Raw genomic sequence first — 25,984 nt, 5'->3', positions numbered from 1 at the left:
TTACTTACTTCCAAATAGTGTATATATATACTTTATTATAAGTTTAGTATTTTTTTAGTAATTTATTTGTGTAATTTATATAATTTATATAATTATTTTTTTATATAAATTTAGTAATTTTTTAGTAATTTATATAATTATTTTTTTTAATATATTTTAGTAATCTTTTAGTATTTTTTTAATCCCTAAGGCTATTTAATTCAGCTTTTTTATATAATTTTTTTTAAATCATATAATATACATTTTTTAAATTATATAATTCTTTTGTAATTTATATAATTTATATAATTTTTTACATAATCGTATTAAGTTATTTAGTATTTTTTTTGTAATTTATATCATTTATATAATTATCTTTTATATAATTTTAATTTTTTTATATAATTATTTTATATATAATTTATGTTATTTATTTAGTAATTTTTTTTAGTAATTTATATAATTTATATAATTATTTTTTTATATAATTTTAGAAATGTTTGTTTTAGTAATTTTTTTCAACAAGGCTGTTTAATTAAACTTTTTCTAATTTTTTTAGTTTTTTTTTTTCTTTTACTGTAACTGCAATACTTTCTCCAGTTTATGAAACATAAAAGAAACCTTGAATAATATGAGGTGATAACCTACGCATTGATGAACATTATCAGAAAGGCCATGAGGTTATTATCTGTGCTGAACGTCATTCCGTCCGTATCGCCGGTGTCTGATATACGTGCCCCGACTGTCTGGCATCCTGATTATTCCCCTCTGTGATTAAGACTCCCACAGTGGCCCCTAAGCACAGGTCCCGAGGTCTACAGTATAAATTACACGGGCTTATTAAACCTCAGCATGCCGGTGCTTTTATGTCTGCTTGCTGTGTGCTGGACATTAATCAGCCCTCCTTAATGAATCACACACGGGTGACCCGCTTCCGAGGGTCTCAGGACGCCTGGTGTGGCATAACTTAACCTCTCTTCACTTCCTCTCATGAATGGATTCATTCTAAGTATAAAGTGCACCATTAAAATGCATGTGATTGTGTTTTTTTGGTTTTTGTTTGTTTCCCACCCCAGTGTGACGATCACCTCTCTAAATCGTCCGCTTGCCCCTTAGTAGGAGTATAATTGTCTCCGAGAGCGTTTCGCTTGCGTATTCCCTCATCCCCCATCCATCTCCTCTGACTGCTGTTTAGACCACCTCATTCCCTTTCCACCCGAAACATTCATTATCATTTGTGTGACTGTCCCTGCGGACGGTTTGCAGCCATCCTGATGCACAGGGCTCCCGCCGCATGAATAAAGCACGTCCTGTCCAGGGTTTGTGCAAATAAAGAGAAGATACAAATAGCGGTGGATTGTCTGGTACACAGCTTATCAAAATCGGAGTTTATTTTAGTTCAGAACAAATAAGGCGCGGTTGACCCTGCTGTGATCGGCACGCTAATAGAATGGTTTCATTAAGCGGCTAATTACAAGAGTGCGAAGATTCAATTTTCTCTCTAAAAAGGGAAAACATGAAACAACAAGAATCGATCTCTAAAAGATGGACTGAAAATTGAGAATAAAGGCAAGACAAGAAGTGAGACGTCGACCTGCTAATGCTCGGGAGGCAATCTGGCAACATAAATTACACGCGCCCTCTCGCGTGGTTCCTGACACCACGTGCGGATAGAACCGCTCATTAATCTGCCGTGACCTGTCAGGAGGCTCGAGGAAGTGACAAGTCACTTTGCACCGACTGTAACGGCATTCAGAGCGGAGCTTATTAGACCTGATTGTGCACCCGGTCTGTGAGGTTTGACTAGAGACGTGTTGATGAGAAAGGAAAATAGTCATTACGAGGAGCCTGAATCGCCTGTAGATTTCTTTATAGTGAAGGCAAGAAAATAATTCACAGTCTGTCACGGTGACACAGAAAGTAGTGTTGGCGCTGCACTGATATAGGATTCTGGGTTTGATCCAGAGCCTTGTTTTTCTTTTATTTGGTTTTCTCCACCTTCAAAACCTTAGTAGTTCATGGTCCCCACACTATAGCTTTTAATGCCAGTGGATGAGTAACAGACTAGACGAATTCCACAAAATAAACCAATTCAGGTTGCCTGTCTAATACAGGGCACACACAGTCACACCTTGGGTCATTGGACTTGTGCGAGGACACCGGAGCAAACCCACACAGCCATGGGGAGAACATGCAAACTTCAGACAGAAAGGACCTGGACCGCCCCACCTGGGGATCGAACCCAGGACCTTCTTGCTGTGAGGCGACAGTGCTACCCAACGAGTCGCTGTGCCACCCCAGAGTAGATGAATTCATGTATTTATTTATTTATTAGGATTTTAACATCATGTTTTACACACATTGGTTACACAAGAGTAATCAGTTCAAGGTTAAATGTCAAACACAGTCATGGGCAATTTAGTGTCTTCAATTAACCTGACTGCACGTCTTTGTACTGTGGGAGGAAACCGGAGCTCCTGGAGGAAACCCACACAGACACGGGGAGAACGAATAGATGAATTCCACAAAATAAATCAATTCATTGGTCGAGAGGCAGAAAACATACCGGAAGGGTCACCGTCTAATACAGGGCAGACACAGTCACATCTATGGTAATTTTCTAAGGACTTTGGACTTGTGTGAGGGCACCGGAGCACCCGTAGGAAAACCCACACGGACACGGGGAGAACATGCGAACTCCACACAGAAAGGACCCTAGTCGACCTGCCTAGAAATTGAACCAAGGACCTTCTTGCCTTGAGGCGACAGTGCTACACACTGCATCACTGTACCACCACCATGATATTTATTGTAATCGTTTTTTAAATATATTTACCATTTCTCTATTTAAGTTATGTTTCATCTTTGAACTGAGGAAGCTTATGCTGGGCACACTAACATCTCCAGACGTTTATTCTAACAGCACTTGGCACTGGTGCTTAATCTTCTTCTTGGCTCCCTAAAGCTGTTTGGCCAAAAAGCTTTGTAAAGTTTATAAAGTAAAAAACAAATCAATACATGCATGCAAGTAAAAAAAGATTGAATTTATTACTGAAGAATGTGGGCGCATTCACTTCTGAAAGTTCACCACCTCGGAAATCCGGGTTCGAATTTTATCAGTGTGATGACACAACTACTGCTCCAGTGTTCTCAAACATACTTATCTAGTTTACATGTCAATATCCATTAGATAAATACTTGTACTGGTAATTTAGTATAACAGATAAGTAACATTCACAGTAATCTCTGTGTTAATTAGAACTAAAAGTAATTAACATTGATCTTGAGCAGTACTTTTTCTCAAATCATCTTAAATCACCCTTCCAGCTGCTGATCTTTACTGCGTCCTCACAGCAGCCCCATAAAAGTGAGCAACAGACACTAAAATCTTGAAGTCTTACCATAAGAGTAGCAGCTGTTATAGCCACACAACAAAAACAACAAAATACTACAAAAATCGTTTAAACCTAATCTAGACATATCCAGTTACCCTGATTGCATTATGCTTCCCCTCTACTGATGCTGACCTCCACTGCTGACTGAGGACACACACCGACACACGCCACCTCCGACACGTGCATCTTTTCACATGTACGAGGCGAATTCATATGCAGATCTGCTTTGTGTACAGAGAGCAACACCCTTATCAACGCATTATTCCTCAACTCTAATTGTATTAAAAAATCAAGCCTACAGCACAATTAAATCATAAGCTGGGACAAAATAAAGAACATCTTTATGTAAGTGCCAATTTAATAGAAATCTGCAAAAGCCTTTTTTTGATGGAAAGTAAATTATAAGTTGTACAGTATATTAGTAATATATTTGTTTAAACATGCTAGTAAAGACTGAAAGTGGGTGAGAAGTATTTAGATTGCATACATGACAAATAAAAAAAAATACATACAAATTATTTATTTTATTAGGCTGGGTTTTTTTTAGCAAGTGGATGTATGTACTGAATGGATCTATTAACAAGAACAAGGTTAAATACTGTTAATGTAGTTTGTATTTGTAACTTTACCATATTGGATTTGTTTAACTGTCTGGTATATGGATGGATGGAAGGATGGAAGGATGGAAGGATGGTAGGAAGGATGGATGGATGGAAGGATGGTAGGAAGGATGGTAGGAAGGATGGATGGATGGAAGGATGGTAGGAAGGAAGGATGGATGGATGGATGGAAGGATGGATGGATGGATGGATGGATGGATGGATGGTAGGAAGGATGGATGGATGGAAGGATGGATGGATAGATGGATGGATGGATGGATGGATGGAAGGATGGATGGATGGATGGAAGGATGGATGGATAGATGGATGGATGGATGGATGGATGGATGGAAGGATGGATGGATGGAAGGATGGTAGGAAGGATGGATAGATGGATGGATGGTAGGAAGGATGGATGGATGGTAGGAAGGATGGATAGATGGATGGATGGTAGGAAGGATGGATGGATGGTAGGAAGGATGGATGGAAGGATGGATGGATGGATGGATGGAAGGATGGATGGATGGATGGATGGATGGATGGATGGTAGGAAGGAAGAATGGATAGAACGAAGGAAGGATTGATAGAAGGAAGGAAGGAAGAAAAGAAAGAAAAGGAAAGAAAAGAAAAAACAAAGAAGGAAGGAAGAAAGAAAGAAAACATCCATCTCAGTCCATCTTAGAGCTTCAGCCGTCCACCAGGATAATACTTATTACCAAATTTGTAATAATAAAATGGATAAAAATTTAACAAATAAATAAAACCCCAAGCAAAGAATGTAAGAATGTAATTGATTGACTGTCCACTGAGAGTCGAGTGTTTATTCATGAAGAAAAACAAAGTATTTTTCACCCCACAGAACATTTCGAAGTTTCTCAATTCTCAGTAGTCGGAGTCCAGAGAGCCGTGAACTCGTCAGTGGAAAAGCGCAATCGTGTTGAATTATTGATGCCCTCTCACCCAGCAGCAGGTGTGTGGATGTGGGCAGAGATGAGAGTGGGTGAGAAACACTGCCGGGTCGTGGTAGGAGAGGTGAACTCACAGACATTTGTTTTACATTAATTATTAAGGCTGAGCTTCCAGTAAATGTTTGCTGCCCTGCATGCAGAAGATGCTGAGAATACTGAAGATAATTAGATTTACACAAACAGAATAAAGAAGATGCAGTGACCTTAAAATCTGACATACGAGCACATAAGCAACGTTTCCTCCCACCACTTGACATCTAATATCTGCTGTTATTTCAGACAGAGGTCTTGTTTTTGCAGATGATGACGATTAGGGCTTATTGTTGTGTTGTGATCCACTGAATAACATTTTCATCACGGCTTCCAGTCTGCATGTTTTAATTATCATTATAATCAATCTGCACAGTATTCTCATCATCCTCACACATTTTATAGTGATTGTTCTGGTCAGGGAATGTTAATGCATCATGTAAATGTTTTATTATTTACCCTGATCAGGGTGGCAGCAGGTTTGGTTCCATTGGGAAACACCAAGCGCAATGCAGTAACAAAGCAGTGCTTTGGCCACCCCAAAACATAACACGTCTGTGTAGATGGCCGGCCGATAGCACAGTCGTGGTGTGGGCTAGTGTAATACACTCTTGCACCATTCCAGCACCATAGGACTATGTTTACAAGTAAACCACTATTATGTGATGTGCATTCAAGCAGGATGTACTATGAACTTGTAATTAAATATTCTACATACTCTAAATACAACTCCATATGTACCCACAGGACCTGCTGTTGTAGTGTGTTGGTATTATTATGTAGGTACTTGTTTGTACTATTACTTTTGAGATATACAGTATATACAGTATACCTGTATATATCTCGGTCTGTTTGTCTATCTGTCTGTATATGAGTCTGTATATCTATCTATCTATATGTCTGTTTATAGTCTGTCTGTCTGTCTGTCTATCTATAGTCTCATCTGTATCTATCTATCTATCTATCTATCTATCTATCTATCTATCTATCTATCTATCTATCTATCTATCTATCTATCTATCTGTCTATCTATCTATCTATCTATCTATCTATCTATCTATCTATCTATCTATATGTCTGTTGTCTGTATGTCTGTCTGTCTATCTATCTATCTATCTATCTATCTATCTATCTATCTATCTATCTATCTATCTATCTATCTATCTATCTATCTATCTATATGTCTGTTGTCTGTATGTCTATCTATCTATCTATCTATCTATCTATCTATCTATCTATCTATCTATCTATCTATCTATCTATCTATAGTCTATCTATATGTCTGTCTGTCTGTCTGTCTATTTATAGTTTATCTGTCTGTCTATCCATCCATTCATCTGATGTATTTATGTATTTAAGGTCATTCTTAAGTTTATTGTGGATTTTCCTAAACTGTGATTAAAAAATGCTTAGATTATTCATTTCGGCTTGTTGTATAATTAATGTAACGTTAATGTTATATAATTAATGTAATCTATTACACAGAGCCACAAGCACAAAACTGGAGAAGCTCAGAAAGCTGGAACATAGCTGTTAGTGACCGGTGTCCCGGAGGCTTTACATTCCTGTAGGCTTATATGCTACCATGCTAGAACGAACCCCTGAAGCTAAAAATCAATACATTGTTTCCCTGCACAGACGGATTGCTCCAGTGACAGCGAGAGTGAAGATAACTTCATCGTCATCCCTCCTCGTGATCACCTGGGCTTGGCCATCTTCTCTATGCTCTGCTGTTTCTGGCCTCTGGGCATTGCCGCCTTCTACTTCTCTCAGGGGGTACGTACACAACACACCGATATACGGCCTTACGGTCTACACTACATACACACTTTTATTATTGTTTCTGCATATTCAGTCATATTCAGCTGTATCACTTACAGCTGGTGCATAAGGACATGCATTACGGTTTTGAGTTAGTAGATGAAATGACGTCCCCTAACAAACTCATACTGTACTGTACTGTACTGTACTGTACTATACTATACTATACTATACTATACTATACTATACTATTATCACACCATCTCCATGACCTGCTAGTCAGACAGCAAAGCACTTTCAATAAAAGACTCATTTAGTTCTGCTGTAACAAGGACCGGTGCAGGACAGTGTGTGTACCAACAGCGATCACACTGTATAACATCTATCTATCTATATGTATTTATCTGTTTGTCTGTTTATCTGTCTATTTATAGATCTGTCTATCTATTTATCTATCTATGTCTGGATACCTGTCTGGATACCTGTCTGTCTGCTTGTCTGTCTGTCTATCTATCTATTTGTATCTATCTGTTGACTGTCTATCTATCTGTCTTTCTGTCTGGCTACCTACCTATCTATCTATCTGTCTGTCTGTCTGTCTGTCTGTCTGTCTGTCTGTCTGTCTGTTTGTATGCCTGTCTGTCTGGCTGGCTATCTGTCTGTCTGCTTGTCTATCTATCTATCTATCTATCTATCTATCTATCTATCTATCATCTATCTATCTATCTATCTATCTATCTATCATCTATCTATCTATCTATCTATCTATCTATCTATCTATCTATCTATCTATCTATCTATCTATCTATCTATCTATCATCTATCTATCTATCTATCTATCTATCTATCATCTATCTATCTATCTATCTATCTATCTATCTATCTATCTATCTATCTATCTATCTGTTTGTCTACCTATCTGCTTGTCTGTCTATCTATCTGTTTGTCTGTCTCCGTCTATCTATCTGTCTGTCAGTCTATCTATCTGTCTACCTATTTTTTGTCTGTCTATCTATCTATCTATCTATCCATTTATTTTATATCTATCTGTCTGTCTATCTATCTATTTTTTGTCTGTCTATCTATCTATCCATCTATTTTATATCTATCTGTCTGTCTGTCTGCTTGCTTGCTTGTCTGTCTGTCTGTCTGTATGTATGTCTGTCTGTCTGTCTGTCTGTCTATCTATCTATCTATCTATCTATCTATCTATCTATCTATCTATCTATCTATCTATCTATCTATCTATTATATATATATATATATATATATATATCTATATATATATATATATATACTGTATATATACTGTATATGTGTGTGTGTTTGACTATCTATCTGTATGTCTGGCTACCTGTCTGCTTGCTTGTCTGTCTGTCTGTATCTATTTGTTTGACTGTTTATCTATCTGTCTGTCTGCCTGCTTGATATCTATCTGTATCTATCTGTTTGTCTGTCTGTCTCTCTATTTGTACTATACATGTAGACTGCATAGACAGAACTGTTAGTGAAATGTGTCTTACTAAAATAGCTGTAACATTAAACTGATCTGATCTGTAAGAATGGTGCCACCTTTTAGTAAGACATTTTAAACCTCTAAGCCATCAGTTGTAAGTACTCTAGCTGGGACGTAGAAATGTCTAGAAGGAAAAGCCAGTCAGGCTGACAGTCTGAAACTATCAAGTGGTAAATCAAGTAAAATGATCTTTCCTCAGCTGCAGTACTTTGGAGCTTTATGAATTAGGTTTACACAGCTAAACAAAAGCATAAACCATCATTTACATTTGGCACACGGTTTTATCCAAAGAATTTGATGAATTAAGGGTTAAGGACCTTGCCCAGGGGCCCAACAGTGGCAACTTGGTGGTGGTGAGGTTTGAACTGGCAACCTTCTGATCACTAATCCAGTACCTTAACCACTGAGCTACCACTGATCTCTCAGTCTTATTTACAAACAGCATTTCTCAATGAAAGGTACAAATAATTTAAGTTTTACCCTCTACTGTCTTCTATTTCCTCGGCTGCTCCCGTTAGGGGTTGCCGGCGGATCGTGATATGCATTATTGATTTGGCACAGTTTTTACGCCTGTTGCCCTTCCTGACACAACCCTCCCTATTTATCCGGGCTTGCGACATGCACTGGTTTATGCATCCTAGCAGCTGGGTACTCCAATTAGCCTGGCTGCATGTTTTTGGACTGTGGGAGGAAACCGGAGCACCCGGCAACCCACGCTGTGAGGCGACAGTGCTACCCACTTAGCCACTGTGCCGCCCTTTTACCCTCTACTGTACATAACAGTATAAAGAGATTTAGGAAATTCTGAGTAATGTGTAGAGCCAGGCTAGAACCCACTTTTGATCGAGAACTTCAAGCCATTAGACAGCACTGCATAAGAAACCACCATATATAGTAATAAATGTAGCCACAATGGTTCAGGTGTACTTTGAAAGTCCTCCACTAAATCAAGAAATGCTGCCTGATCTTCTGTTACAAAGCAAAAGCCATACATCAGTCTTACACAGAAACATCGGCAAGTTCATGTGCTGTGGTCAGACGGATCCACATCTCAGCTTGCGTTCAGAAAAAATAAAAGAAGATTTTTCTGTGCTAGAGATGAAACGGACCATCGCTGTTATCAGCGGCAGGTGCAAAAGTCAACATCTTATATAAAACGGACCGGCATCGATGCTCACGGCATGGGTGACTTGCTGGACCTCTTTTTATACTTCATCTGTCTCCTATTAAAAATTTATGGCACATCATGAAGAGGAGAGTCAGACAATCAGGACCAACTTTGTTTCAGGCAAGAATCAGCAAGCAGTTCATATAATCAGTTCCCAAACCATTAAAATTTGTAATTTATAGGAAATGGAATGTAACACACTGCCTCTGCCCCTCTGCATTAAATTCTATACTTGTTTATAAGCTATCTATAAAATGTACACCAATCAGCCATAACATTAAAACCACCTCCTTGTTTCTACGCTCACTGTCCATCTTATCAGCTCCACTTACCATATAGAAGCACTTTGTAGTTCTACAATTACTGACTGTAGTCCAACTGTTTCTCTTCATGCTTTGTTAGCTCCCTTTCACCCTGTTCTTCAATGGTCAGGACCCCCACAGGACCACCACAGAGCAGGTATTATTTAGATGGTGGATCATTCTCAGCACTGCAGTGACACTGACATGGTGGTGGTGTGTTAGTGTGTGTTGCTGATGGAGTTTTTAAACACCTCACTGTCACTGCTGGACTGAGAGTAGTCCACCAATCAAATATATCCAGCCAACAGCGCCCCCGGCAGCATCCTGTGACCACTGATGAAGGTCTAGACTCAAACCGACTCAAACAGCAGCAAAAGATGAACGATGGTCTCTGACTTTACATTTACAAGATGGACCAACAAAGTAGGAGTGTCTAATAGAGTGGACAGTGAGTGGACGCTGTATTTAAAAACTCCAGCAGCGCTGCTGTGTCTGCACAACACCAGCACAACACACACTAACACACCACCACCATGTCAGTGTCACTGCAGTGCTGAGAATGATCCACCACCTAAATAATACCTGCTCTGTGGGGGTCCTGTGGGGGTCCTGACCATTGAAGAACAGCAAGAAAGCAGGCTAACAAAGCATGTAGAGAAATAGATGGACTGCAGTCAGTAACTGTAGAACTACAAAGTGCTTCTATATGGTAAGTGGAGCTGATAAAATGAACAGTGAGTGTAGAAACAAGGAGGTGGTTTTAATGTTCTGGCTGATCAGTGTAATTGACTTTTATAAAACGGATAGTTCCGGTCCTAAAATCTGATTGGCTGAGCTGCGTTCGAAGCCGTTGTAAAATCCCCGTTGTAAAAACGCACACCTAGGACCACCTCACATCATTCCATATTAATACGCCACTGAAAAGAAAAAGTGAATGTTATGTTCGCCCTCATGTTGCCTAGCAACACTGTTAACGGACTACGTGATTTCACGGAAGAATGCTTTTTGCAAGTGTTTTTGTAAATGAAAACATTTATTTATTGAACATTGTTGTATTTTATTATATTTTATATTGACCGCCGTTTTATAAAAGCAATGAGTCACTCGAGACCGTGCGTTACTGCTATGATTTTATCACGGGGAAAGACGTTTTAGGCACTCCGCTTCGCGTCGTTCCCCGTGATAAAATCGCAGTAACGCACGGTCTCTCGTGGCTTATTGCTTTAATATAAGTTGAAGTTTGAAGAGAATTAACGAATCCCATATTTCTGTTTCTGTTGCATTTTCCGAAATGTCACAGCTTTTCTGGAAATGAGGTTTGTACTAAAATAAATCAGTTAAGCCAATCAGTGGTTATTAAATTCAGACAGATGTTTATATCCTTGCATAAAAGTCACTTGCGATTACCTATACCTATGGTGTGAAATAGCGAAAAATATCAAAAATATTATAAATGATATGGGTGAATCATGGAGCTGAACAGCCGTTTTTTATAATTACATGTTGGGTTTGAATTCATGCGTGCAGCAGCGGCCTGATTACCGGGATCAGGCGACTTCAGAAACAGATTCGCTGCAATTTACTCTTGATTATTTTTAAATGTCAGTAATGCCGAGTTCACCGTGTTTGTGCAACAACAACAAAAAAATCCAATTTAGGGTTTCTTACTGCTTGTGGTGAATTTATGAACATTACCAAAATGATACGAACCATTAGCACTCTACCTGTGAGATCCTGCACTGGTAAAAGCATGTTTTCCATGACCAACCACATCAAAACGAGTGTTACCTGTATTAAGCTGTAGCCTAGTGGTTAAAGTACTAGACTAGTAATCAGAAACTCGACACACTTCGGGGAGAAATTTGTACCCTTAAACTCGATGTTGCTCTAAATTGGATGTGTTCAGCCTTAAAAAAAATTTTAATTTAATTTTAAATTAACAATAAACAGCCGCTTTGTTCAGCGCTCGGCTTCAGCGATGAAGTGAAACGTCATTAAAGTGTGAATAAAGACGAATAACAAGCAAATCCACTCTGTGTTTAGCTGTACTTTCCTAATCATGGATGCTTGCACTTGGAATACCGTATTCCGTTCAGTAAAGACGCATTCACAGGCGGTACTCAGAACCTAATGTGGAAAAAAGTGAAACAGTGCAAAAGCTATTGTGCTGCTTCTCATGTGAATGCACCTTTACTGAACTGAATACGGTATTCCAAGTGCAAGCATCCACAAAGGAAGCATAAGAAAACAATTAAAAAAATAAAGCAAAAGTGCAGCTTTTATTGTATTTTTTATTCACTTTTAACTGTTTTCAATTGTATTTCAGTGTTTTCTATATTATATTTGTGTTATTTTCAGTGTATAAATGTCAAAAACAATCTCATTATTTTACATTATCCTAAAATAAAAGCAGTTTCACGGGACCTGGAATGCATTAACAGGTTTCCCAAACATCCTTATGGGAAAAAATACCTTGAAACTCAACGTCTTTTAAACTCAAAACCAGTTCCAGAACCAATTGACGTCGACTTTCAAGGTACCGCTGTAAATATGTTTTTTACTGAGTTCAGAGGGAAGTGGGTTTGTTTAATTTAAAGATATATAATAATCTTCCCATTAGGATTATAAACTGGAGAGTAAAACCAGCAAAATCTTAGTTTGCACGACACTGTCGACGATAGATCATTAATCACTCAAATAAAAAGGAAGTGGAATTGTTAGTAATCATGCAGCTCTGTTATGTTTTTATTTGTTTTATTACCAAACAGTCCCGTGTGGCCTCGTGTTTGCATATTTGTACTCCATCTGGCCCCAACAAGACCCAGTACTGGAGCATGGTATAATATTAACCTTTTTTGTCATTTTAGTCCTTCATTTGAACATGACAGTGCACTTGGTAGCAGTACATGAACCCATTGGCCAGCTTGTTTGACCAATCGCCCATGTCATGTACATTTTCTGGCTTAATCTAAATAAAAGTGCTTTCCAAAGACATTGCTATCACTTCTAATCATCAAACAAATGTCCTACTCTATAGTGCATTATTTATAATAGATTAGGCGTATTCTTGCACTGTTGAATCTTTATTTCGAACCCCGCTTTTCCGTATCAGGAACCGAACATTTTCACTCTTATCAGCAATTTAAGTTGCTGCGAGCACGAGCTCTGACTGAATTATCTTGTCAGAGGCTAATGTAATTCCGCTGGAGTAATTATGGTAATAATGCCGGTGTTTAGAGAGAAGTGGAATTTAGTGTTTGGGGGCATGCTGGTGAAGATAGGGCGGTTTTAGTGCGTCTCTGCTGATGCGAGGTACCATCCTTTGAGAGGATTGTAAATAGACTCGCGGAAAAGCAGAGCTGAATGTTAACTGAGAATGCGCAAGTGTGTCCTCTTCCTTCTTGTTCTCTGTACTTGTATCTATCGGTGCTTAATCTGTCATCTAGAGCAAGATGATGTCTTTCCTGGTCATAATGTAATGATCACATGTTTATTATGTGTGTCTTAATGTTGGTCTTCATCTAGATTGTAGAACTGATTCAATTGGGGGTGAAAGATCAGCAGAGAGACTTTGACATTAATTCTTAGGCATAATAAATAAATAATTGCAGTAATTAAATACAAATATTTATTATACAAACATATAGGATTTGTATTGCGCCTAGCGGCCATTCGCCATCACAGAACGGAGCATTAATAAGAGTTAAAAACTGGTTAATAGTTGAAATGTGTAAAAGTGTTTACGCTCATTGAGATGTGTTTGATGTGCATTGTGCGTTTTCTGTTTGCTTCTTCAAGCATAGTGGGATTAATCTGCTGACTATATGTATATACACTGATCAGCCATAACATTAAAACCACCACCCTGTTTCTACACTCACTGTCCATTTTATCAGCTCCACTTACCATATAGAAGCACTTTGTAGTTCTACAATTACTGATTGTAGTCCATCTATTTCTCTACATGCTTTGTTAGCCCCCATTCATGCTGTTCTTCAATGGTCAGGACCCCCACAGAGCAGGTATTATTTAGGTGGTGGATCATTCTCAGCACTGCAGTGATACTGACATGGTGGTGGTGTGTTAGTGTGTGTTGTGCTGGTATGAGACACAGACACAGCAGCGCTGCTGGAGTTTTTAAACACCTCACTGTCACTGCTGGACTGAGAATAGTCCACCAACCGAATATATCCAGTCAACAGCACCCCGTGGGCAGCGTCCTGTGACCACTGATGACCAACTCAAACAGCAGCAATAGATGAGCGATCGTCTTTGACTTTACATCTCAAGGTGGACCAACTAGGTAGGAGTGTCTAATAGAATGGACAGTGAGTGGACACGATATTTAAAAACTCCAGCAGCGCTGCTGTGTCTAATCCACTGATGTTGGACGAGAAGGCCTGGCTCACAGTCTCCGCTCTAATTCATCCCAAAGGTTTTCTATCGGGTTGAGGTCAGGACTCGCTCATCTACGTCTTTATGGTCCTTGCTTTGTGCACTGGTGCACAGTCATGTTGGAACAGGAAGGGGCCATCCCCAAACTGTTCCCACAAAGTTGGGAGCATGAAATTGTCCAAAATCTCTTGGTATGCTAAAGCATTAAGAGTTCCTTTCGCTGGAACTAAGGGGCCGAGCCCAACTCCTGAAAAACAACCCCACACCATAATCCCCCCTCCACCACACTTTACACTTGGCACAATGCAGTCAGACCAGTACCGTTCTCCTGACCGTTCTCCTGGATGCAGCTGCTCGGCCATGGAAACCATTTCCATGAAGCTCTCTACACACAGTTTTTGAGCTAATACAGAAATCACACATGTAACCAGTTCAAATGGAGAAAGGATGACGCCATCATTATGTCTGTTTGTACCACACTGAGCATAGAGAAGAGAAAGAAGAGCAAAGAATTGGCAGAGGATGTGAGAACTAAAATTGTATGAAAGCGTGGACAATCTCAGGGCTTTAAGTTCACCTCCAGAGAACGTGATGTTCCCTCAGTGTTATTGTGGTGTGTGTGTTATTGTGTCAGGGTGTATCCACTAACTCTCTCTCTCTGATTGAACTGCACTTACCGTGGACTGTCTCTACAGAATTGCACACAAGAGCTGACAGTAGCTAAAAACTGTTTTTCCTTGGGGCTTTGGATATGCCTCGGCCCTGAAGAACAATGTTGACCTAGTTGATCTAAACTGTTTTTTTAATCCTCCCCCAGACTATGTATTTTGTTAATCTAATTCTATCTGGGGCGGCATGGTGGCTCGGTGGGTAGCACTGTCGCCTCACAGCAAGAAGGTCCTGGGTCCGATCCCCAGGTGGGGCGGTCCGGGTCCTTTCTGTGTGGAGTTTGCATGTTCTCCACGTGGGTTTCCTCCGGGTGCTCTGGTTTCCTCCCACAGTCAGAAAACATGCAGCCAGGTTAATTGGAGATACTGAATTGCCCTATAGGTGAATGGGTGTGTGTATGCATGTCTGCCCTGCGATGGACTGGGTGTTACTGTGTGCCTTGCACCCACTGAACAGCTAGGATTTCTATTATTGTGTTGGTTTACCACTGTTCCTTCTCTGGACCACTTTTGATAGATACTGACCACTGCAGCCCGGGACACACCCCACAAGAGCTGCAGTTCTGGAGATGCTCTAATCCAGTCGTCTAGCCATCACAATCTGGCCCTCGTCAAACTCACTCAAATCCTCACGCTCGCCCATTTTTCCTGCTTCTAACATCAACTTTGAGGATAAAATGTTCACTTGCTGCCTAATATATCCCCCCCACTAACAGGTGCCGTGATGAAGAGATAATCAGTGTTATTCACTTCACCTGTCAGTGGTCATAATGTTATGCCTGGTTGGTGAATAATGTGTGTTAGATGTATGTATGTTATATAATGCACTACCAAATATATCAAGGTCAGTATTTAACAATAACTACAACTCAATTCTTTTCAACACTGGGTACTCGGAGGACAAAAGTGACTCAATGTGTTTGCACAACAGCAGTCCAGAGTTGAGAATAGCAGCGTCGGTGGCCACACAGTGCATTATCGACTGTCACAGGGCGAAAGAGTAAAAAATCAATAGTGTTTTTCTGGGATTAAGAGGTCACACAATCTGACGAAAAGCGCTTGGCCTCCACCATTTGTGACTAACACTGCTTGCTGACCCTGCTGTGTGAAATGTCTCCTAAAACACACATCAAAGTACAAAAGACCGTAAATAAATGCACACAAAATAAATCGTTCGTAGTCAAATATAGCATTGCATGTTTGTAAACTATTTATAATTATTTGGTTTGCTGCATGTGATCTACTATTCATTGGAGACATAATAATAACACATTTAGTTTAAACAAATACCAAATAAACAAGATTACAGCAGCATTCAAGAATACAGTGGTACCTTGAGTTACGAACGGTTTACCATACGAACATTTTGGGTTACGAACTATCTTTTTCAACTTAACGTACGAACAAATTTCGGATTACGAACAGAAATTCACGTTCACTCCGACCGTCTCTCTCTATAAATATATACAGTGAGCGAACATTCAGACAGCGGACAGTGTTTTTTTCGGTGTTTTCTTTATATTTTGTAAAATTCTATATCAAAATATCCCCATAGAAGGTGCAGAGACAGCGCAGTGCTGAGAAAATGAACAAATCTATTACATTCGTTGTTGTATAATTACTCCTGCCAGCAGGTGTCACTGTGTGTCAGACAGAGGGGACAGTGAGTGAGAGAGAAGAAGGAACTCAGCTCAGTAAAGTCTTTCTTTCGTGCAATTAAACCTACAAAATAAAACACTACTGAAATAAGAGAAATATGAGAGTTATTGTTGTTTCTGTGTGTTTTATGTACAGTACTACTGTGTATTGTTGTTCATTGTTTATTACAGAAATGTCTATTCTATAATTTAAGATTTAAGGGAAAATAAACTTGTATTTATAACAAAAAGAGCATTTAAGACATTAGAAAGGTTAGGTAAGGGGGGGGTTTGGGAGGTCTGGCACGGATTAATTCTATTTACATTATTTCTTATGGGAAAAATAGGTTTAACTAACGAACATTTTGACTTAAGAACAGCCCTTCAGAACCAATTAAATTCATAAGTCAAGGGTCTACTGTACAGTGGTACCTTGGAACTCAACATCAGTTGGTTCTGGAATTGGCATTGAGTTTAAAAGGTGTTGAGTTTTAAGGTATTTTTTCCCATAATGGTGTATGGGGAAACCTGTTAATGCGTTCCGTGTTTCCGTGAAACTGCATATACAGTGTATCACAAAAGTGAGTACACCCCTCACATTTCTGCAAATATTTCATTATATCTTTTCATGGGACAACACTATAGACATGAAACTTGGATATAACTTAGAGTAGTCAGTGTACAGCTTGTATAGCAGTGTAGATTTACTGTCTTCTGAAAATAACTCAACACACAGCCATTAATGTCTAAATAGCTGGCAACATAAGTGAGTACACCCCACAGTGAACATGTCCAAATTGTGCCCAAATGTGTCGTTGTCCCTCCCTGGTGTCATGTGTCAAGGTCCCAGGTGTAAATGGGGAGCAGGGCTGTTAAATTTGGTGTTTTGGGTACAATTCTCTCATACTGGCCACTGGATATTCAACATGGCACCTCATGGCAAAGAACTCTCTGAGGATGTGAGAAACAGAATTGTTGCTCTCCACAAAGATGGCCTGGGCTATAAGAAGATTGCTAACACCCTGAAACTGAGCTACAGCATGGTGGCCAAGGTCATACAGCGGTTTTCCAGGACAGGTTCCACTCGGAACAGGCTTCGCCAGGGTCGACCAAAGAAGTTGAGTCCACGTGTTCGGCGTCATATCCAGAGGTTGGCTTTAAAAAATAGACACATGAGTGCTGCCAGCATTGCTGCAGAGGTTGAAGACGTGGGAGGTCAGCCTGTCAGTGCTCAGACCATACGCCGCACACTGCATCAACTCGGTCTGCATGGTCGTCATCCCAGAAGGAAGCTGACGCACAAGAAAGCCAGCAAACAATTTGCTGAAAACAAGCAGTCCAAGAACATGGATTACTGGAATGCCCTGTGGTCTGACGAGACCAAGATAAACTTGTTTGGCTCAGATGGTGTCCAGCATGTGTGGCGGCGCCCTGGTGAGAAGTACCAAGACAACTGTATCTTGCCTACAGTCAAGCATGGTGGTGGTAGCATCATGGTCTTGGGCTGCATGAGTGTTGCTGGCACTGGGGAGCTGCAGTTCATTGAGGGAAACATGAATTCCAACATGTACTGTGACATTCTGAAACAGAGCATGATCCCCTCCCTTCGAAAACTGGGCCTCATGGCAGTTTTCCAACAGGATAACGACCCCAAACACAACCTCCAAGATGACAACTGCCTTGCTGAGGAAGCTGAAGGTAAAGGTGATGGACTAAACCCAATTGAGCACCTGTGGCGCATCCTCAAGTGGAAGGTGGAGGAGTTCAAGGTGTCTAACATCCACCAGCTCCGTGATGTCATCATGGAGGAGTGGAAGAGGATTCCAGTAGCAACCTGTGCAGCTCTGGTGAATTCCATGCCCAGGAGGGTTAAGGCAGTGCTGGATAATAATGGTGGTCACACAAAATATTGACACTTTGGGCACAATTTGGACATGTTCACTGTGGGGTGTACTCACTTATGTTGCCAGCCATTTAGACATTAATGGCTATGTTTTGAGTTATTTTCAGAAGACAGTAAATCTACACTGCTATACAAGCTGTACACTGACTACTCTAAGTTATATCCAAGTTTAATGTCTATAGTGTTGTCCCATGAAAAGATATAATGAAATATTTGCAGAAATGTGAGGGGTGTACTCACTTTTGTGATACACTGTATTTTAGGCGTATGTAAAATAATGGGGTTGTTTTCTGCGCATCCCATTTCAAAACTCTGGCCATTAGTATAATGTTAAGCCCCTTTGTGGTTATAAGAAATGCTAGCCAAATAATTTTGGAGTTTCTGTAAGAATTTGTGCCCATTTAGTAAAACTAGCTTTCATGAGATCAGACACTGATGCTGAATTAGAAAGCCTGGCATAGTTTACACACTTCTTAAACTCTACTTATTACAACAAATGGCATCATTTTTCTACATGTTCACCTTCCGATGGATTTTTCCAATGCCATCAGCAAAAAATGTTTTTGGTTGAGCTCATAGCCACTGATGCAGCGCTGCTTTCACGTCATCATCACATGAAAATCTTCTTCCCCTTAAAGCTTCTTTGGGCGTCCAAAAAGGTGGAAATCAGATGGAGCTATAAGCTCTCTCAGTCTCTCAGACACGACAAATTACTGCTCCTCCCACCCTCACCTCACCAAAATATAAAAGTGAGGAAACTTTTTGAAGATCCCTCATATGTTTCATGGGCTTGAGGTCAGAGCATTGAGTTACTTCACACAAATCTCATCAAACCATGTTCGTAGACCTCACTTTTTGTATTGGGTACAGTCATGCTAAGACAGGAAAGCAGAAAACTCCAACCAACCCCAACCTGGTACCACAAATCCATCAGATCATTATTTCTTTATTTTATATAACTGATTTTATTCACACATTCAGAAGTAATTTAACACCTAAACTCTTGGCCAAAAAGTGAAGTGTACATCATTTTAACAATTAGATAGATAGACAGACAGAAAGACAGACAGACAGGCAGGCAGGCAGACAGACAGATAGATAAATAGAGGAAAATTTGCTCTAAATGAGGCAAAACTAATTTCAAGCTCTGCTACCGGTTGGCTAGGCACCCCTTAGAGGGCACCATTAACAGTGCCTGCAGCAGACAAAATCAGCCACTAAAATCTGCTTGGTGGGAAAAGACCAGCCTGGAAATGGGGTGGGGTCTGGACGCTGGTTAGTGGCCTGAGAAGCCTGTACAGTAGTGATAAAACATAGAGATCAATGTGTGACTCTCCACCAAAGTATGGGCGAATAAGAAGGGATCGGTGGACTAGGCACGCGTCGGAGGGAGCATGTGTCAGGCAAATATACTCTCCTCAGGCGTGATTGGGTCTCCAGCAGCGAAAGACAAATTGACTACGCTAAATTGGGAGAAAAAGGGGGGAAATGCATAAATAAAATAGCAAAAAATATATATACAGTATATACGTTCCAAGTGAACCCAAAGTAAGCCACATATTTACATATCCAAGGCATTAACCACATCACAATGAAACATGAAGACACAGATGGTAGATTCCTAAACCCCTTCACAGCTACACCCACATAAACTCATAAACATACATAGAAACTAAACACCCCCCCCCCCCCCCCCCGCAACATATATGAATTTGCATATTGAACTAATTACAGACGATGGAGTCCTCTCTGTATCTACACTATAAAGCTGTCTTCGTAGCCTTGAGCTTGAATTATGATGTGCATTTGCTCAGCCATCTGCTGTATGCATCTGAATTCATTCCAACATCAAAACCACAAGGACGTTTTGTGAAAATGTCTTTATAAGCATGTCAGCTGATGTCATACTGCAAAACTCAGTGAAATTTACATGTGAGAACTAAACTATGTTCAGATTTGAGTTCAATGTATGTGGACTTTTCTCCCATGTTACTGAGACATGGTAAAATACAAGTAACTGAGCTTTAAGGTCCTTGCTGAAGGGCATAACAGTGGTAGTTCGGCAGCACTGGGGTTTGAACCACTTTATAATTAATAGACCTGAACCTTGAATGCTGAGCTAACACAGCGCTTTTCCACTAAAAGAACTCTGGTTCTTGAACCGGTTCTGTTCGGGTTTCTTTGAACCTTGATGTTTTGTAGAGAACCGACGCGCGTTTCCACCAGTTTTTAGGAACCAAGCGTGCGTCATCAATGGTGGGCGTTACACAACGAAAGTAAAGAGTAGTGACGTGATGGCGGAGCGTGTAGGTTACCTGAGAGCATTTGTGCTGCTGTTACAGATGTTTGTTTATGCAAAAAGCATCGATCAGCTATTGGTGATAAGACGTAGACATGTTTGTCGCAGTTGTTGTTTTCTTTAGTGCATCACATGGGAAGCGTTTTGTGCTTCACTCTCACCGCGACCCTTGCCGCAAATAGCCGTAAGTTCCACGACACGAACAAACATCTGTGTGAAATAACCATCAAATCCAGTCTAATATTCAACACACATATCTGTGTTTAGCTGGATTTACTTCACGTGTGGTGGTTTTGCAGCTCGGGGTTCTGAATCCGCTTCTGGAATCCGAAGAGTCGAAAAAGCTTCACCTAAATAAAGCATAACGTGGCTGAATGTACTAAAAGTACGAAACAGGACTACTCAATTTCTCTCCGTTATTACTGGTTATAAGAGCTCTGTACTGGTTATAAGTGTTCTGTACTGGTTATAAGTGCTCTGTACTGGTTACAAGTGCTCTGTACTGGTTACAAGCGCTCTGTACTGATTATAAGAGCTCTGTACTGGTTATAAGTGCTCTGTACTGGTTACAAGTGCTCTGCACTGGTTACAAGTGCTCTGTACTGGTTATAAGCGCTCTGTACAGGTTATAAGTGCTCTGTACTGATTATAAGTGCTCTGTACTGGTTATAAGTGCTCTGTACTGGTTATAAGCGCTCTGTACAGGTTGTAAGTGCTCTGTACTGGTTATAAGTGCTCTGTACAGGTTATAAGTGCTCTGTACTGGTTATAAGTGCTCTGTACTGGTTATAAGTGCTCTGTACAGGTTATAAGTGCTCTGTACTGGTTATAAGTGCTCTGTACTGCCCAAATTCATCGCTCAGTGTTTTAGTACAACAAGCCACGTTACGCTTTATTTTTCACGTTAAGCTTCATACTGTCCGGGTCACTTTTACCACGTCATATCACACAGTTCATCTCTTTGAAAATATCAGTGAATATCAGCAACAAACTGGCTCAAAATGTAATCAGATAAACTTTACAAGATGAAAGTACAGCACAACTTTGGGTGTTTTCTCATGTAAAAGCACCCAAACCTCTACACGGGAACCGGTTCAAAATCAAGTTCACAAACCGGAACGGAGCCGGATCCGCGTCGGTGGAAAAGGAGTAACTGTCATCCGTGTGTGCTTGTTGAACATAACTTGCGAATCCCTGGCATTAATATATTTTGGACCCCTCTTTGCTGCCTCACGTCTCCTGAGAAAGCTCTTCACTATATGTAGGAATGACAGTTGGGACTCTATTTAACCACAAGGCCGTTAGTAAGATTGGGCACAGGGGCTGAGTAATACTTTGTGGCTCATAGTCACTGTTTACATTTATTCCAAACAAGGTGGATAGGGTTTTTTTCCCCTTACACTAGACAAGGAAAAGGCCAGGCTAGTCATTCTATGTAGCATTAAGAAATATACTTATCTGAACTAAGATAATTAGCTTAAGCATTTTTCATACTGTGCAAAACATGGGCATCTGCCAAAGATCTAATCAGAAAAAAACACTGTTCACCAACACCAAAACCTGTTGCTATAAGAAGCTTCTAAGTGCCAATAAAGAGGAGAATGATAAGAACTGAGGGATGGATTAATGCAGCCAAATACAGGAACATCTTGGAAGAAAACAACCTTTAATGTGCACGCAAACTCAAACTGGGGTAACAGTTCATCTTCTAACACAACAATGACCCAAAGCATACAGCCAAAACAACACTACCATTTAGCAGATGATTTTATCCAAAGTGACTTACAGTACTGTGACAGTATACAGTCTAAGCATTTGAGGGTTAAGAGCCTTGCTCAAGGGCCCAACAGTGGCCCATATGGCTTGCCCCTGTTTTGCTATTACATTATTTAATTATTGTTTTTCTTTTGTGCTCTTATGTGAAAATCTTTAGTAGCAACAACAACTCAGTAGTACAGCACAGCTGACCAGTGCAGCTGTAGTAAAACATACACAATCTGGACAACAGTATTGGGACACCCCATCTAATTACTGACTTTAAGTGTTTCGGCCAAAACAGTTGCTAACCGGTGTAATAAATCAATTATTTAAAGGCAGTTATTTGCTTTCAAGGTCCTTTCCTGATCCAGCATGATTGTGCCTCTGTGCACAAAGCAAGCTCTATAAATACATGAAGAACAGCTCGGTTTAAAAAAGCTCCATTGGCCTGCTTAGGAGACTGATAAGAATCGAGGGACAAATCTTGGAAGAAAACTCAAACTGGGGTAACAGTTAATTTTTTGACACAACAATGACCCAAAGCATACAGTCAAAACAACACTAGAGTTGCTTTCTGATTGTTTCTGAGAAAACCAGACAAAGCCCAGACTCAAACTCAAACAAACCTTTGTGGAAAGCTGTACAGACGGCAGTTAACACGGAAAACGTTCAGAATTCACTGTACCTAACCTGTGCATGACATAAAGCAATTACCTCTGAGCTGCTTTTTGGGAAAGATCAAGTGGAATCAAGCACCACACATACAGTAAGCACAAAAAATAAAGTTACAATTCCATTCAGAGAATCAAAAGGCATCTGACCAAGAAGCAGACCTCAATTCACAGCTAATGATGTTTTTGTTATCTATTAAAGTTGACATTTGTGGCAACAGAAAATGGGTCAAAATGAAAGAACAAGAAGCTGAATAAGAAGCTGAATAGTCTTTAAAGCAGTTCTTAACCTTTGGCATTCTACAGACAACACAAACAATTACAAAGACCTCAACAACCCTCAAAAATGCAGTCACGAACACAATATTGGAAGCATTTTGTAGTTCATGCTGTGTTTTTATTGCATCAGCATGTTGTTTGGCAGCTCCAAAATGCCGAATTTCAAGCTGAAAAGTAAAACACATTAATTATATTAAACACCAATTGTCTGGAGTAGCAGATACACTGTTTAAAATGCAGACATCTCAGGTCAGAATACTCTGATCTACCACAAAGATGATGAAAAATAGCTAAGAATATCTGTGGAAGGAATAAAAAAATAAGCACTGTTGCAAGATAGGTCAATGAAACTGCAACTGTGATGAAACTGTTTTGCTTGACCTTTAAAAAAATGTTCATTTTAGCTAAAGGGAAACTGTGGCGATTTAAAGTAACTAAAATCTGTATGCAGTAACTGAGACTAAACTAATATATACACAACAATAATATATACACTGATCAGCCATAACATTAAAACCACCTCCTTGTTTCTACACTCACTGTCCATTTTATCAGCTCCACTTACCATATAGAAGCACTTTGTAGTTCTACAATTACTGACTGTAGTCCATCTGTTTCTCTACATATCTTTTTAGCCTGCTTCACCCTGTTCTTCAGTGGTCAGGACCCCCACAGGACCACCACAGAGCAGGTATTATTTGGGTGGTCGATCATTCTCAGCACTGCAGTGACACTGACATGGTGGTGGTGTGTTAGTGTGTGTTGTGCTGGTATGAGTGGATCAGCCACAGCAGCGCTGCTGGACTGAGAATAGTCCACCAACCAAAAACATCCAGCCAACAGCGCCCCGTGTGCAGCGTCCTGTGACCACTGATGAAGGTCTAGAAAGTGACCGACTCAAACAGCAGCAATAGATGAGCGATCGTCTCTGACTTTACATCTACAAGGTGGGCCAACTAGGTAGGAGTGTCTAATAGAGTGGACAGTGAGTGGACACGGTATTTAAAAACTCCAGCAGCGTTGCTGTGTCTGATCCACTCATACCAGCACAACACACACTAACACACCACCACCATGTCAGTGTCACTGCAGTGCTGAGAATGATCCACCACCTAAATAATACCTGCTCTGTGGGGGTCCTGACCATTGAAGAACAGCATTAAAGGAGGCTAAAAAAGCATGCAGAGAAGCAGATGGACTACAGTCAGTAATTGTAGAACTACAAAGTGCTTCTATATGGTAAGTGAAGCTGATAAAATGGACAGTGACTGTAGAAACAAGGAGGTGTGTCAGTTGCGAAGATTCTCAGTCAGCAGTGGAGGGTTGTATCGGTAGAGGTGACGCGTATCGCAGTCAGGGTAATTGGATACGACCAGATTAGGGGAGAAAATTGGGGGAAAAAATTTAGTGCTACACATGGCATCATGGCATCAACAGCTTTGTAGATCACCTCTTCATCGGCTGGGCACAATTGGCAGTGCCTGCAGCAGAGGGAATTGACCACTAAAATGACTGGAATAAAAAGGGGACAGGGTCCTTAATGCTAGTGTAAGGACCCTGGTTAATTGCCTGAGGCGCTTGTACAGAAGTGGAGGAACACAGATGTCAGTGTGTGACTCTCTATGCGCAAGACTGACCTCACTCGCAAATCCACTGGAATACTGGCGAATTAGAGGGGGTCGGTGGACTGCGCACATGCCGGAGGGAGCGTGTGTCAGGCAAATATACCCACGATGGGGTCTTCAGCAGCAGAAGACGTTAAAATTGGAAGAAAATAGGAGAAAATGCATAAATAGAATAGAAAAAGTGTTTGAAGTGTGTCTAAAATTAACAAAGCTTGTTATTCAAGAGCTTCTTAATTCATCTCAAACCAATTAAGGGTTTTTTCATGCCTGGCATTTGAACATAAGTCTTTGATTTGAATAACATCCTTGAGTATCATTAGCAATGCATTAATAGCTCTAGCGGATAAACCTGAAAACACTAGCGTTTGGATTTCACCACTCGTTTTCTGTCTTTTCTTTCCAGACCAGCAAAGCCGTGACGAAGGGCGACTTTCCTCTGGCCAGCATCGCATCCAGGCGAGCTCTGTTTCTGGCTGCCCTCTCCATTACCATTGGAACGGGGGTGTATGTGGGCGTAGTGGTGGCGCTCATCGCTTATCTCTCCAAACCCGGTCATATATAGCAGGGGGTGGAAAGGGACTGGAAGGAACTGCGGTAATACTTCTGACTTCACTCTCGCAAACACATCCTTTCCCATCCTGTATTATTACAAAGGTGAAACATAAAGAGTTACAAAATCAACAGTTGGGAAACCTTGAGAATGTTTCATCAAAGCTGTAGAACAATGAAACGAGTGCTTGATCAGACATGGCATGGCCTCGCGTCTCACTGCAGAGTACGCTCCTCCGGGGATTTATACTGTGGATTCAGAGAGAGGACTGAAAATAAACCAGATAAGCAAGACATCCATCCAATTAAGGAAATCCAGAGGGAAAGTGATGTAAAGAACACCATCAAAAGTCATCAGATGGAACGTAGATTGAGTGCAGTTCGAGTGCACTTATGTTCTCCTTCTACAGCTTGATTTAGAAGCAAAAGAGATACAAATCGATGTTGTATTTGCTCGGTAAATGCATTGCCAGTGTCCGGGG

The 25,984-nt window shown here is 40.3% G+C and overlaps 1 protein-coding gene across 1 annotated transcript in view; it reads left to right on the top strand.

Annotated features, from left to right (window-relative positions):
* The window catches only part of syndig1l (synapse differentiation inducing 1-like), a 69,881-nt gene extending 44,366 nt beyond the window's left edge, over positions 1–25,515 (top strand). Inside the window, exons 3-4 of the mRNA XM_063001451.1 lie at positions 6,610–6,747; positions 25,357–25,515. Of these exons, the coding sequence (XP_062857521.1) occupies positions 6,610–6,747; positions 25,357–25,515 (297 nt within the window). The remainder of the gene's footprint in view (positions 1–6,609; positions 6,748–25,356) is intronic.
* Positions 25,516–25,984: the final 469 nt, after the last annotated feature.

This window comes from Trichomycterus rosablanca, chromosome 9, assembly GCF_030014385.1.
Source record: "Trichomycterus rosablanca isolate fTriRos1 chromosome 9, fTriRos1.hap1, whole genome shotgun sequence".
NCBI classification, from domain to species: Eukaryota; Metazoa; Chordata; class Actinopteri; order Siluriformes; family Trichomycteridae; genus Trichomycterus; species Trichomycterus rosablanca.
This window is presented reverse-complemented; position numbering and strand designations above follow the sequence as displayed.